Raw genomic sequence first — 16,020 nt, forward strand, 5'->3', positions numbered from 1 at the left:
TCTGTGCAATACGTTTCGTGAGAAACGTTATTGTGTTTACACTGGGCACGAGAGTTTTATGTGTTATTAGTGAACATGGCATCATAATTATTTGTATTAGAGGCAACTATTACAAAATCTGAAATAATAGCTTTATTTCCCTAGTACATGTTTTGCTGTAAAACTTTCAATATCTAGCTGAGCAACATTTCTTTCTATTGCTGTGTTTCGTGCGTCATTTTTTTATACCTTGCGTCAGAATCATTCCAGAGTACAGGATCACTTCCGTACAATTCCACAAATCTAACATCTAACGGTCTCCCGTTTATTCAGACGCTCACTTTGAAGGTAAAAGCACGTGCTTAATCAAATACAAACTATCTATGACTGTCTTTAGAGTGTGAAATATTTAACATATTTAATATCTATCGTGGCGTGGCGTAGACCATTCGTGAGACAATCGTGCTGCACGAACATCTGTTTACATTAAGGCGGGTTGATATTACTAGTGAATAACGAACGTGGCTCACGCTTACGTATTTTGCCCGTGCTATTGTTAGAATCTAACAGATAAGATATTTTATTATCTATTTTCAAACTCGAGCAGTACTTGTATTTATGCAATGCAGTACTGCTCGAGTTTGAAAATAGATAATAAAATAGTTAACAATAGCACGGGCAAAATACGTAAGCGTGAGCCACGTTCGTTATTCACTATAGTAGGGGAGGAAAGTATGCTAAATGTGCAGTCACTCGAGCGCTTTGGGGACCTATTGGGTTGTGAAGAGTAGGTTCTAAAACCAAAAAAAGTTTTTAGTAAAGTTTTCCATTTTAGTGGGGACTTCCCATTTTTAATTTAATTTTCCATTTCCAACAATCGTTTTTTCCGATTATAGCGCCATTCATCCATAATTCGAAAAAATGTTTAAAATAAAAGTTACTTATTTTTACGTAAGGAATCCGATTCAGCAATAAAAAATGGGGCTCCTATTTAAGATTTTAAAGTAACCCCCCATCCCACAACCGTGGGATGTGGGAAAATTTAAATTTATCCCCCACCCCTCTTCGTGGGGAGTCGTGTTTGGTATCATTCGATAGATTTTTGACAAATATTGTTCGTTTCGCGAAATATTCGCTTTTTCCTTGTGAAACTTTGTGACACACCCATTTCCAAATCGTCAGATTTTTGAAATATACACTGTTTTGCATGTACTTAACTTACCTTATCTTAATCTGACGATTTCGAGTTTTTCTAAAGATAGATTCTTTTTCGCCCCCCCCCCTTAACGAACTCCCCTATGTTTAGAGCCAATATATGGTAGAGGTACATCTACCGGGTACCAGGTTTCTCCCCATATGATAATCTGACGCGCTCGAGTTACTGCAAAAATCCCCGCTTGGGGAGCGTTCAAGTATTACGTAACGCGATGATTTTTAACCCCCCTCCCCTACCCTACGTAACGCACTCTTATAGGAGTTTAACTATTGCGTAACGCAATTTTTGAAGATGATTTTTGACCCCCCCCCCAACCTGCGTTACGTAATACTTGAACGGTCCCTTGGGCTCCCCTACCATAATGTCCAGCGCCTTAAGTCGTGTAGCAAGGGTCAACTACGTAAGCGTTAGCCACGTTCGCTATTCACTATAATGTGAATTTATTTTTTTTTCTTTCATAGTAATGTCAACCCGCCTTTATTGTGACTACAAGGCATTCTACGCATGTTCATGAATCATGAAACCAGACGTTGCTATTTAAATGCGTCTTCTAATTTCTTTTGAGTGATTTAGTTTACTATTTAGCTCTCTGCCCTGTTATATGAAGCTTTGGGAACTTTTAAGGGTGGTATCATTTATTTGTATGTTGGGTGTAATTTGTACATGGGGTCTCTTGTGGAATACCATAATTTTGGTTTTGGAAAAGTTAATGTCCAAGCCCAGCCTGTGACTTTCTTCTGATAATATGTTCATCAATATTTTCAGTTGGTCATCTGTTTCCGCCAAGACTACTACGTCATCGGCATACCTTACATTGTTAATGATGATTCCATTGACTCTGATTATATGTTAGGCATGTACATTAAATAATAGGGGGGACAAAATGCACCCGTGACGCACTCCTCGTTCGATGTAATCGGCGTTTCCGTTCTCTGTTTCAACGCACCCTGTGTGGTTCCAGTATGTATTACTTACGATAGCTATGTCGTGTCCGTCCAACACTACTTCTTTTAGCACCTCGATTAATTTTCCGTGTTTTATGCGGTCAAAGGCCTTTCTATAATTGACAAAGCACACACACAGCCGTTTTTGAACCTCAAGATACCTTTCTGCCATCAGTGTCAACGCCATAATTGATTCTCTGATGCCTGTACCCTTTTCTTAAACCATATTGAAGCGACCCGGATATTCTTCACACTTATAATATACAGCGTGTCTACTTAAGTTGGAAACATATGGGAAACTTTTTTGTTATTCATTTTACGAAAAAAAGTTATTCTTTTTAAAAAGTTCTGCATGCTCTAAAACCTAAGATTCAATCATCAGATAGCAAATTTTGTCAATATTATACGAGGTATGTCAAAAAATATGAACTTCGTTCAAGAGTAAAGTACCTTTATTTCTCTCAATATCGAAAATTCTTATTATAAAAAGTTGTTTGGAAATAAAAACTAAGATCAAATATCCAATTACATGCTTCTAATTGGAAAAAAATATTTTCCAAATTTTTCTCAAATTTATTGATACAACTTCGTTTTTATTTATTACACATACGATAACTCTTTTATTATTACTTTTACGAAAAAAAGGTATTCTTTATAAAAAGCTCTGTATGTCCTAAGACTGAAGATGCAACCATCAAATATCACATTTTATTAATTTTATACGAGTTATGTCAAAAAATATGAATTTCACTCGAGAGTAAAGTACCTTTATTTTTCACAATATTGAAAACGGGTATTAAAAAAGTTGTTTAGAATTAAAAACTATGTTTCAATATGCAATTACATCCTTCTAATTGAAATATTGTGAAATATAAAGGTACTATAATCTTGAGCTAATTTCATATTTTTTGACACACCTCGTATAAAATTTATAAAAGTTGATATATCATGGTTGTGTCTTAGATTTTAGACCATGCAAAGCTTTTTATGAAGAATAACTTTTTTTCGTAAAATGAATAATAAACGAGTTATCATATTTGTAATAATTAAAAACGATGTTGGGTAGGTATCCATAAATTTGAGAAAAAAATTTTATTTTTTTTTTCAATTAGAAGCATGTAATTGCATATTTGATCTTAGTTTTTAATTCTAAACAACTTTTTATCATAAGAATTTTCGATATTGAGAGAAATAAAGGTACTTTACCCTTGACCGAAAATCATATTTTTTTACATACCTCGTATAATATTGAGAAAATTTAATATCTGATGATTGACTCTTAGGTTTTGGGGCATGCAGAACTTTTTATAAAGAATAACTTTTTTCCGTAAAGTTAATAATAAAAAAGTTTCCCATATGTTTCCAACTTAAGTAGACACGCTGTATAATAATGACTTCGGTTATAAATTATTCGCATAAACATCTTAGCGGCATCACTCATTAGGGATACAGTTCGATGGTCTTCACATTTCTTTCCTTTTTGTTTTTTAGGAAGAGCTACTACATATTATGTGGAGTTAACCAGTCATGTGGTAGAGTGCCATGTTTATATAATGTTAAAGAGATAGATTAATTTCTTGATAGCATTATCACTTAAATGTTTAAGGGCAGCCAAAGTCCGAAAATTGAATTTTTTAGGATTTTTTTGGGTTATGATTGAAAATGGTTCTCTGAAATCTTCTCTTTCCAACGACATATAACACATTATAGTAGAAAATATCCATGGTTACAAAATTATTTGTTTTTGAACGTCTGCACTCAACTTACGTGTACCGGTAACTTTATAGCCTACTAGAGTGTTTTATGTTTTTGCGATTTCCCGAATACTAGGTTTTTAACTTTTGATGTCAAATATCTCTGGATCCTTAGACGATAGAAGGTCCAAATTTTTACAGTAGTTGTAGATAGATAATATCAAGTCCCGCGTAGTTTTATTAAAAAATGTACAAAAACAAGTAAAATAAAAAAAAAATTAGGGCACTCGTGGGAGTTCCGACAGAAGTGAAAACTTCTTACGAAGCAAGCCCCTTCGGGTACACACTCTATCCCTTCTCCAACCTTTATAACTTCGGTCGAACTAATACGCAATTCAACCTATAGTATATAAGTTACTAATATCTGCCGTGTCGATAACGATCTCGGGTTCAATGCTATTTCCCCATCCAAAGAGAAGTGATATACCTATATTATATACCCATTGGGTGCATCCTATACTATTTATATATACATACACATAATACATAAACGTACAGAATTTATTTCGGCGAAGCTATAACGGTTACGAATCCAGAAAGTGTACAAAATCGCTACAGAAGTTTTCACTTCAAAAATACTTTAAACTCTAATCACTTATAATGATTGGAGTAGGGACCATGTGGCCCCTTATGCGCTTGCTTCGCAAGCTCCTTCCGGTACAAACTCTATCCCTCTTCCAACCATTATAACTTCGTTTGAACTTATACATACGCAATTCAACCTATAGTATATAACTTAGGTAATAATGTCTCGCCGTAGCGATGACATTTGCGAATTCAATGCTTTTTCTCAATCCAAAAAGAAATTCTATACCTATATTATAAACGCGTTGCGTGCGTCCTATACTATTTATATATACATACATCTAATATGTAGGTACCACAAACGCAAAAATTTCAAACCAATAAGCCTGTTGTCACATCCGTACAGAATGCTTACCAAAATAATTACTAACAGGCTATCAAATAAATTCGATAGTTACCAGCCTGTTGACATTGTACCATAGAACACCTACAGACAATAACGACACTTATCGAAAAGTTCAACGAATACAATGAACCTCTTCGTTTGCTATTTGTGGATTACAATAAGGCATTCGATTCCATAAAAATTTGGGCCGTATTAGAAGGAATGGAATAAACGCAAGGATTGATTCTATATATAGAATACTCCTCAAATACATATACGACAATGCAACTATGCAAATAAATGTTTTAGAAGGTCTAACAACAAGCAAAATAAGAACGGAGAGAGAAGTTAGACATAGGACAAAAACAAATAAAACAAAAGTGATGACAAATCAATATATCACAATCGACTTAGAAGGAAGTGATATCGAAAGTGTCGAAAAGTATACCTAGGTCACACGATCAAACTAGGCAAACTAGAATCAAACGGCAGAAATAACTAGAAGAATCCAAATGACTTGGGCAGCAGTAGCAAGACTCAGTGATGTGTTGAAGAACAAAAAGATACCAATAAATCTAAAGAAAAGGGCATTCAACAATTGTATTCTACCAATTATGACGTATAGAATGGAGACGATGACACTTACAGAGGTATCAGTTAATAGATTGAGAAGGACACAGATCTCTGAGGAAACATATTTATACAAAATGAGGACATGCGAAGCAGGACGAAAGTGGAATATGTAATTGGAAGAATTGAAATGCAAATGAAACGGACCTGGGTAGGACACGTGGCACGACAAAACATCGAAACGTGGACGAGAAACATTGTACATTGGAGACCACGCGAGTACAGTCGTAGTAGAGAAATACCGCAAAAACGATGACTAGACGACATCAAATCAAAAATGGGGAGAAACTGGCACCAAATAGCACAAAACAGAGAAGAATGGAGAACTCATGGGGAGGCCTTTGTCCCGGAGTGGATGCAAATAGGCTTAAGAAGAAGATAATATATATATATATAAATATAAAAATAAAAATGTATACCATTTGTATATATATATGTGTATATATATATATATATACACATTACTCTATTAATACCAAGCCCACTATATTAGTCAGACAACCGGAAGCCCACCCTTAATACGCCCGATAGAGGAGTGTATTTTATGTAGTTATATAGGAAATTCTAAAGTTAGTAAAGGCAACCTTTGAGGGGTAAGTTATTTTAATACACAAATAGTAGATATATGGTTTAGGTCTTTCGAAGCCCAAACATTTGAAGGTAATACGAAGCCAATTGTATAAAATGTTTATATTTACCAGACTATATGAAGCCCGACAGGGTTGTCAGATTTCTCAACTTTCACTATTTTATATTGCGTACCTGATCATATTTAAAAATGATCTGTTCGTACAAAAATCGGATTTGTTTAGGTTTAAACATTTTTGAAAATAAAATATATATTATTTAAAAGTAATTTATTGGAACTAAAAATAATCTATTACGAGTATGTGGTTCAGCAAAAATAAAAATAAGCAATCACTTCCTTTCACGGAGTGTATTATACACATATGTTTTTATTCGGACCCAGTCCTTATTTTCGAACACGTGTGGATGTAGTTTCAGTAGTTCGTCACATTCATGTTTCCGAGGGGTATTTTTTTTTTAATATGTTTTTCAAAGTACTGAAGTAAAACTTGTTTTTCATTATCTGACCATTTGGCTCTGAATCTCTGGATGGATTTCGTGGATGATTCTAAAAACGTCAAAACGTTAAAAAATACAAAAAAAATCACGTATGAATGTATTTTAACTAAATATTTTAATATCCAATATTATTATTTCATATTTTTTCCAGGGACGGATCCACAGGAATAATCCAAATTTTAAGCGCAGAAAAGTAAAGTGGTCGTTTAAAAAGTTATGACCTATATTCATTTAAAGTTTTATTTTAATATTAAAATTTCTAACCGCCAAAAATATTTTCTATGTTAACCTGGTAATAACGGTGGTAATTTTGAAAAAACAAAAGTAGGGCAAAATCTCAGGTATTCCCGTTTTTTCTTTCTTTTATCTTTTTACTTTTATATTTATTCATTGATAACGTAACTTTAAACAAAATATGGCGGAATATCAAAAAATTTTGTTTTGTGATGATCGTAGACACTTTTACTTATTCATACCTTTAGTTTTTTTTTTGTTGGTGGTTCTTCACTATTTTCTTCGTTAAATTCGTGAAACGGACTACTAGTCGCCTTTTTAAAATAATTTCTTGATAATGTGTTTTCATTATGTTGATCACGTTCCGTTGACTGATGCACATATCTGTCAGAATCTCCAGTATCTAATTCGTCTTCAGGTTTTTTCCCCTTGTTATATCACTTCCTAGTGGCAATTGCAAAGGCTTTTCCCAGTGTTTCTCTTTAAGGGTTTTCAAAGCTAAACTAGACAGTTCGTTACACCAGTGACCCTCAATTAACTTTCTTAGATCTTTAATTTCGGTTTTTTTAATTTTCTGATCGATCCATTCTATACCAGAAAGACGTTTTTTTTCTAGAACTAGTTTGTATGCTACACCACAAACCGTTTTCAAGTTGGACCCCATATGCAACGCTAGTGATGGTGATTTGAAGCTTTTACTCTCTACACTATAACCACTTATTTCTTTGGTAGCAAGTATTAGGTAATTAAATAGTTCTGGTTTCAAGGCATCAAATAAATTTTTAATATCATATGATTTTTTTAATGTAAATAAGTAAACGGCCCAACTCTCTCATTTTATTCGAAATAACATTAATTATTTGTTTTCTTTTATGTTTTAAGAGAAGAGTTTCGCCGTACATACAGATTAGGGTATCATTCTCCCTTCAGGACAATCCAGGTCTCCCCTTCAGTCCGGAGAATCTATAATTATGACACTTTTAGCATTTCAGTTCTTTTAATTATCTTCCTTACTAACACCTTTGAATAATCAAATATTTGTTCAAAATCCTAATTGTAGTATCCACGAATAAATTTCTTAAAAAAATGAAAATACAAGAATTATAAAATCAATAATTTGCCCTATTGTTTTTTAGAGTATTATTTAAATTTAACAAAAAAAAGTCAATATCCGTGATAACGTAGTTTTGATAGTTAGAAACAACTATGCCCATTCAGTAATTTTTTTTTCTTCAACCAATCGAAAGAGTAAGATCGTTCTTTTAATAACCCTACCCATACTTTATTCCCGTTCTTAAATACGAAAAAAAACGGAAGAGAAACAACATTAACAGCTTTTAGAGTAATTTGGGTGTGACTAAAGCAAAAATATTTGACAATAATAATTGATAGTAATGCGTTTGAATTGAAATTTGACTGTAAATTAGTTTACTCAGTGAAAATGTTTCCTCTACTGGTTACTTAAGTCGTGTATAACTTATTTATGTATAATACAGTATATTATAAATATACCGGGTGCTGCATCTCATTACGCACCATAGGAATTACAATGCAAAAATAAAGAAACACATATTCCTGCTTCCCTAATTGTTTTAGCTAAAAAGTCCATAGGACTTTTTTTTGTAGCAAATTACTTTTTATATCAGATGGCATTCTCAAAAAACGAATTATTTTAGTCGTGGAGTGAAAATCGTCGAAAATATCTTCCCCTTTCCATCACCTATTTGAATTATTAAGGAACAATCAACACCTTTTTTAAAAACTTCAAAGATCTGTCATATTTGTTGGCACAAGATTATCATCAATTTATCACACTAAAATAACTGCAAAATGATTTATTCCATACAAGAAAAAGTATAAATTATAAAATTGTATTATTCTGGAACTAGTACACGGGAAATAAGTGCATTATTTAGTGCCAAATATTCAAATCGTCCCATTCCAAATCATACCACGATCAGAAGGATAGTCAAAAAATTTGAAGATTTCGGAACTGTGGTACACTGCAAGTGTACAAGATGGCAACCCCGACAGAATCAAGATCCTGTTAATGCTGAGTATGCTACAACAACGTTCGGAACCGGCATTAAACTGTAGGTCCCGTCTATCTGTGTAATCACTTGAATTATGCACAACATAGACGCGAGAGGTCGCCAACGCCCGATATCGGGTACGGCATATTAAGAAGAAGAAGATGTTACAACTGCTGTAGTTGAGAACCCTCGAAGTAGTTTGCGTACTATAGCTAATAATTCGACCATCTCGAGAATTTTGCATAAACAAAAGTTTAAATCGTATAAGTTCCAATGTCACCAAGAACTATTAGAAGGAGACTTTGAAAAACGTACGGAGTTCTGTTTTGAGATGCAAGAGCGGGCCAATCGTGATAGCGAGTTTTTAAAAAATATCTGTTTTACGGACGAATGTACTTTCACTCTGAACAATGAACCCAATATACAAAATTGTAGGATATGGGCTACTGAAAAACCGCAGCTTTTTCTAGAAACACGCACCCAGTACCCGAAGAAGACAAATGTCTGGTTGGGAATAATAGGTCATCACTTAATTGGGCCCTTGTTCTACGAGGAAAATCTAACTGCAGAACGTTTTATAATGTTATTAGAGGAAGACATTTTGCCTGCTTTGGCAGAGGTTGTCCGAGAAGACCACGAGGTGTGGTTCCAAATGGACGGATGTCTTGCCCATAATAGCCAGACTGTAAAAGAATTTCTCAACAATTGTTTTAATGATTGTATTATTGGACCAAATTGCCAAATTAAAAGGCCCCCTAGGTCTGGAGATCTTGCCCCAAACGATTTTTTTCTTTGGGGGCATTTGAAAACCAGGATTTATTCCGAAAAAAAGTTAAATTTACTAGAAGAACTTAAAAATAGTATACTCGAAGAATGTAGAAAAACTTCTCCTCGAATATTGGCTAACGTTCGTAGAGAATTTTACAATAGCTTAGGGTATTGTTTAGTTCAAAATGGTGGAACATTCGAGCACTTGCTTTAATTAAATATTAAAACTGTGTTGTATGTTAAATTTTATGATTAGTGTATTAAGTATTAGTATTATTATAGTATTTTTTTTGAGTGAATTTGATGGCCTTGGCCGAGCCAATTAGCCAGACATTTTGTTATTTTAAAAACAAACAAATTTGATTTTTCAATCAGAGGAATTTTTTTTTGTATTTTTAACTCTAAATACATAACAAACTAACATTATTATCTACAATTATTATCTAAATAATACTCTGTTTTGGTTGTTCATTTTTTTTTTGTAAATTTTTATTTTTTTTTGTATTTTTTGTTGCATTTTTTTTATATTGTTAATTTGTTTTTTTTATTATTTTTTTTTATTGTTATTTTTTATAAATTGTTTTTTTTACTACGCTAAGACGTAAACCCGATTCATCCTCGCGGAGGTTTACATCTTCTTAGGTTTTTTTTTTTCTTTTTGCTTTTTTTATTTTTTCGGTTTTTTTTTCTTTTCTTTTCTCTTTTTTTGTTCTTTTCTTTTTTCAATTATAATATACAATAATTACTTAAATCTACAGGGTTTAAAAAAAATAACAACAAAACAAACATGTTTGTTTTGTTTTAACAAACATGCCTGCTTTGTTTTAACAAAATTTCTTAAATACATGGTAAATTTTATTGCTACAATCTATATTTACAGTTTTTGATATGCTCGTAAATTGTTTTTAATATATTAATATCTTCAGAAAATATCAAAGTGTTCAGGTAGACGGGAAGTGGAATTTTTAATATATTAAGATTATCATCAAATTTGTTTATATTTACTGATTGATGTGAACATTCGAGGAGAATATGTAGTAGATCACCTTCTTTTCCACACTCACAGTTAGGTGACTCTGTGAGACCCAAACTGTACATAAGGGGGGTAAGAGCATGATTACATCTCAATCTATTTATAACTCTTATGAAATGGCGATTTGATACAGAATGAAACCATCTTTTAATGGGAATTTCAGGCTGCATTTGTTTGTAATTACTACCAGTTCTCGTGTTTCGATAGTACCTTTGCCAATTTTCTTTTTGGTGTCGTCTACTAATAATATCAATATCCGAAATGGGTAGTATAAGTTCATGGGAAGTTCTTCGCCTATTTCTAGAGCGGATTTGGCTAGCCTGTCTACTATTTCGTTACCCCTAATACCTGCGTGTCCCTTTATCCATGAAATAATGATGTTTTTTCCTAAATTTGCAATTTTATTATAAAGAGTCATAATTTCCAGTTCTATATGATTGAGTTGTTGGTACTTATGTACGTTAGTTAGTCTATCAACGACACTCTTACTGTCTGTAAATATTATGCAGCTATAGGGTTCGTTACTAAATATGTGTCTTAAAGCAAAAAGTATCGCTATCATTTCAGCGGTGTATATCGATGATTCACAAGGCAATTTGAATAATTTTTTAAATCCACTTTGAATATTGATTATTGCACATCCTACTTTGTTTTGTACTTTGGATCCATCTGTATAGTAAAACTGGTAGTGTGGCCATTTATGAAGTATAAATGATTGAAAAACGGCTGGATTTAAATTAATATCCATAAAAAAAGTATTAATTTGTTTTGAGAAAATTTCTTCTAATACATGGGAATACATAGGTGAAACTTGATTTTCATAAGTATAGAAAGTATTCGGTATTGAGATATTTTCAAGTAACTATCTACAAGAAGGTGACATTTTTTCTTTGTCCAATATTTATGAGTTAGATCTAAAATTGATAACTTATGTATATCCTGCAGATAGTTTGTAATTTTTCCTATGGTTCTAGTAATAAATTTATCACTTAAAAACTGTCGTCGAAATTCCAGGGGTGGTTCTATCGCCTCAACTTCCATTATATTAACGGGTGTAGACTTCAAATATCCAAGACAAAGTCGAAGACATTTATTTTTTTGTATTTCTAATTTATTCAAATGTGTGTTTGCAGCAGTTCCATACAGATGACAACTGTAATCGAAAATAGGACGAATCATAGTACGGTAAAATAAAATTTTGTTCCTTAATAACTCAAATAGGTGATGGAAAGGGGAAGATATTTTCGACAATTTTCACTCCACGACTAAAATAATTCGTTTTTTGAGAATGCCATCTGATATAAAAAGTAATTTGTTACAAAAAAAGTCTTATGGACTTTTTAGCTAAAACAATTAGGGAAGCAGGAATATGTATTTCTTTATTTTTGCATTGTAATTCCTATGGTGCGTAATGAGATGCAGCACCCGGTATATATTTTTGATATACTTCTATAAAAAACACCATTACAATTTAGAAAGCTGGCTCATTAAATCCGCACAAGGTGTCTCGAGTATTAAAAACAATCGCCAATACTTTGAAGCAATGTTGCCAATTCAACGGGACTCGTACTGTATGTGAATCAACTCGGGCTTCGAATACGCTGTAAATATATTAAATGTGTATATAAATATACACCTAATGTTCGAGACGCCCCCTACCCATCAAATCGATGAACTAAATGGCGTATGTTTGGAGATACTCCCTGACAATTCGAAGCCCAAAAAAAAAATGTGTTATTGATAGCGTTGTGCAGCGTACAGTTTAGGCTCAAACATATACAGGTTAATCTTTAGGAAGCCCGGAGTCGGGCCTCGTATTGTCGATGCGGGCTTCATATTAATTGGGCAATATGGAACTTTATATATATATATATATATATATATATATATATATATATATATATATATACATATATATATAGACATACACACCGGCCATGTGAGTCCCATTTTGCCATATGCTGCGCACCGTCCGAGACCCGTTTTGACCATGCGAGACCCTTCAGCGGGACTCGCATGGTTTTATCGTGTATATCGGTTGCAGAAGGTCCAACTTATCAAAAAAAACTGATCAACAAAAATTTTTTTTTTTGGACTCGGAAGTCTGTTTGCTATCGCAAAATATATGAAATTTAGTTCATAGAAACGCACCATAGGCGGCGCACAGGTAGACTGTATGTAAGCTGTATGTCCATCCGAGACCCAGATTGATCAAACATTATATGCGAGACCCAAAACCCGGCAACATTGCTTTGTTATAATTTACTAAAGAAATTTCATTTGAACTTTATTTTAGCCAGGGCTGCGATTCCAAAAGAACGACTGTCCTTCGCCATATTTAAAGACGGCGTAAATCGTGTAGCCGAGAAAGAGAATCGCGGGACTGATTATATTTTGTCAGCAGGCTACTTTTCACCAGATTATTGGTTACGTATTGGTTGTATTCGGTGGGATTTTGTATTGGATTAAAGAAGGGCTCCCGCCATTCTTTAATACCGCTAAGTTGAAAAAAAAAAACGTTTGTGCGATGAAAAAATTTAAAGTTGTATGTATTTTTTAATCCACATTATAAAAAGATAATAAAATATAAGTCCAAAAAAAGTTTTAGGGGTGGACAACCCTTATCATCTAGGGGGATAAATATCGGTCGAACCGTTTCAGAGGAGTTTGGGAACGTTCTTTATGACACAAGAATTTTATATAATATAAGATACTATTTTATTAATCATAGTTTTGTTAAAAATCTGATTTGCTAGATTAAATGAATTTTTACCGAAAAATATATATCAAACGAAATCGAATTAAAACACAAATGTTTAGAAACACGTTATTTAATAAAAAAAACTTCACAAAAACTACAATCAATTGATTTAAAGTTTTCTCCAGCTTTATTTTTTTTAAATTCCTGTACGTCTGCTTTTTTCGGAACCCTTTTTTCTTTTATGAATCTTGTAAAGTATTTAAGCATAGTTTGTTTGTCCTTTTCGGTCCATCGGTGCCTTGCAATCGCTAAAAAAAGCTAATACCTAAAAAAATAATACATAAAAATTAATACAAAAAATATGCCCTAAATTATTTATATAATTTGAAAAGCATTTTTAATTTTAACAAAAACAGGTAATTGTTCTTTTACAAATAAAATTATTATATTAGAGTTTTTTACGAATAAATATTTTTTAAATCCGATTAGGTAATAAATATATTATTAAATTAAAACAATTGTATTACGAGTAGCAGAGTAATAGTTATCTAAAGAAATTACCATTTGAAGTGCTTTCGGTTTTTTCAGTAGTAGGCACCTCCTTTCTTTTTGTAACTAAAAAAATAAAATAATACATGCATTTTTTCGATATATGTACTCTTATTAAAACTTCTTTACCTTTATTATTTTGCATTGGATGCGTCATTTCATCGGTAAATAACTTTCTTTTACCCTTCGACGAAACTTTTTCTGCAAATTAATAATAATTATTTATTTGTTACTTTTAAGTATAAAACTGCTTTTAAGAGTTAGGAGCTACTCATCTTTTTTTTTTCATTTATAACATTTATTGTAATGATTTTTTAAGACTTCGTTTATAATAATCTTTTACCTACCATTTTTATTAGCTTGTTCAATCTTTTCGTCAGTTACATCGCTAAAATTACTTTTAGGACTCCAAGAATGAGTAGGCTCTGTTAATTCTAAAAAATGGATTATTAAACTTTTAGGCAATTACCAATGCGAGTACACTAATCCTACCTTTTTCATTTATTTCATTTACTTCTGTTTCTATGTTTTCAATTTCCAAGTAGTCATTTTCTTCTATATTGATATCGTCTAAGCTCTTTCCTTTGTAAATATTAACGTCACCTTTATTTAAAGCGATCATTAGTTTGACTATTTTTGCAGTCTGGTATAGATCTTGAGGAAGTCTAAAAAAATATTACAACTATTAAAATTATGCTAATATAATAATAAGCCATTTTAACAAGATTGGCTTACCTATACCATTCTTCATGGGTTTTTTTGTATGACCCATAAAAGTGGCCAATTGTTCCATGTCAGTATTATTAATGTCCATAATCTGTAAAATTGTTGCAGTCTGTTTTCGAAATTTGGTAGAAGTTAGGGAGTTGGGATCCCTTGCCCCACAGTTTTTTGCAAATTGTTTAATTACACTTGTTCCATGAAACCAACCTTTCGACGAATTGGGATTTGCAAATATGTATTTATTATCTTCTGGAATTAATTTTATTTTTTCCCTTATTTTAATCATCAGCTCAATTTTCTCGTTTAAAAAAGGAGAAATTAAAATAGCTACAGGTTTGCTACCTTTTCCACCTGTAATAATTCTTCTAAAGTTTCTACACAATAGTTTTTCTGAAACAGTTAAACTTTCAGCAATTTCTTTTTGAACACTGGGGTCCGCAAATGATCTTTTTAAACTTAATTACGTCACTTGTCACCGGCAGTATTTGGGGTTTTTCCCATTGCCGTTCTTTCATTGTTTTAAGGGCTAATGAAAAAATGTCATTGGCCCAACTGGTCTCTAATACATAATGTTTTTAAATCTCGAATGCTTTTTTTCTCCTCATTAGGGTTTTTAAAGGTAAAGAATGGGGATTTTTTTAAAATCATTCGATTAATTATATCGCATACTTGTTTTAAAGTGGTACCCATATGAAGTGCTAATGAAGAAGACTTAAAGCTTTTATCGGCATTGGTAAATCCCGAAATTACTTTTGTGACCGTAAATAAATCGTCAAATAATTCTGGTTTCATAGCATCAATTAGGTTCTGAACAGGTGTGAACTCTCTAAGAGCAATCAAGTCTTGCTAATTCTCTCATTTTGTTCTCTGTTACAATTCTCTTCTGTTACAATTTGCTTTCTTTTATGTTTTTAAGATGGGTTTCCCCGAATAAACATATTAAAATATCATTTTTTTGCGGTGGCGCTTATTTTATCTGCTTTCATAATGCAAAATACCTCTTTCTTTAATCTTGACTGTGATAAAAAACTGTTTTGGCAGCGAGAAGCCGCTAAAAATGTTTGGGATTGAGTTAAGGCATTTAGTCGCCTACACTTTGTACCAGTGTGTTTTTTTTTGGCATTTTTTAGCATGCTTATAGAAAAAAAATTTTTGTACACCCCAGAACAGTTTTCGCAAACAACAAAATCGTCAAAGTCTAATGCTTGGGCTTCCGTGGGCCTTCGAACAGCCACCACTTTTTTTCTTCTCTAAACAAATGAAAATTTCCTTCCTTGCGTAAATAATCCCATAAGGTTTTCCTTTCATTAGATCCTTTTGGAAAAGATAAAATCTTTTTTACTCGACTTTCGTCAGCATGTTTTCTTTCCAATTGTCTTGCAAAATGACTCACTTCTACGAAACAAATTGGACAGAAATTGTTTCTATCCCAAACTCTGTTTTTTCTATGTGAAAGGGCA

The 16,020-nt window shown here is 32.6% G+C and overlaps 1 protein-coding gene across 1 annotated transcript; it reads right to left on the bottom strand.

The window, feature by feature from the left end:
* Nucleotides 1-13,414: 13,414 nt before the first annotated feature.
* LOC126888550 (uncharacterized) lies at nt 13,415-14,476 on the bottom strand. Its single transcript, XM_050656897.1, has 5 exons — nt 14,330-14,476; nt 14,185-14,271; nt 13,967-14,038; nt 13,850-13,903; nt 13,415-13,596 (listed from the first exon to the last, which is right to left on the bottom strand). The coding sequence occupies exons 1-5, from the start codon at nt 14,457-14,459 to the stop codon at nt 13,415-13,417; spliced, it is 525 nt and encodes a 174-aa protein (XP_050512854.1). The 5' UTR covers nt 14,460-14,476.
* Between the last annotated feature and the right edge of the window lie 1,544 nt (nt 14,477-16,020).

This window comes from Diabrotica virgifera, chromosome 7, assembly GCF_917563875.1.
Source record: "Diabrotica virgifera virgifera chromosome 7, PGI_DIABVI_V3a".
NCBI lineage: Eukaryota > Metazoa > Arthropoda > Insecta > Coleoptera > Chrysomelidae > Diabrotica > Diabrotica virgifera.

Coding starts and splice junctions, on each gene's coding strand:
- LOC126888550 (XM_050656897.1), bottom strand. CDS start 14,459: ATGATCGCTTTAAATAAAGGTGACGTTAATATTTACAAAGGAAAGAGC. Junction 14,272..14,329: donor AAATGAAATAAATGAAAAAG/GTAGGATTAGTG, acceptor TCCATTTTTTAG/AATTAACAGAGCCTACTCAT. Junction 13,597..13,849: donor AACCGAAAGCACTTCAAATG/GTAATTTCTTTA, acceptor AGCTTTTTTTAG/CGATTGCAAGGCACCGATGG.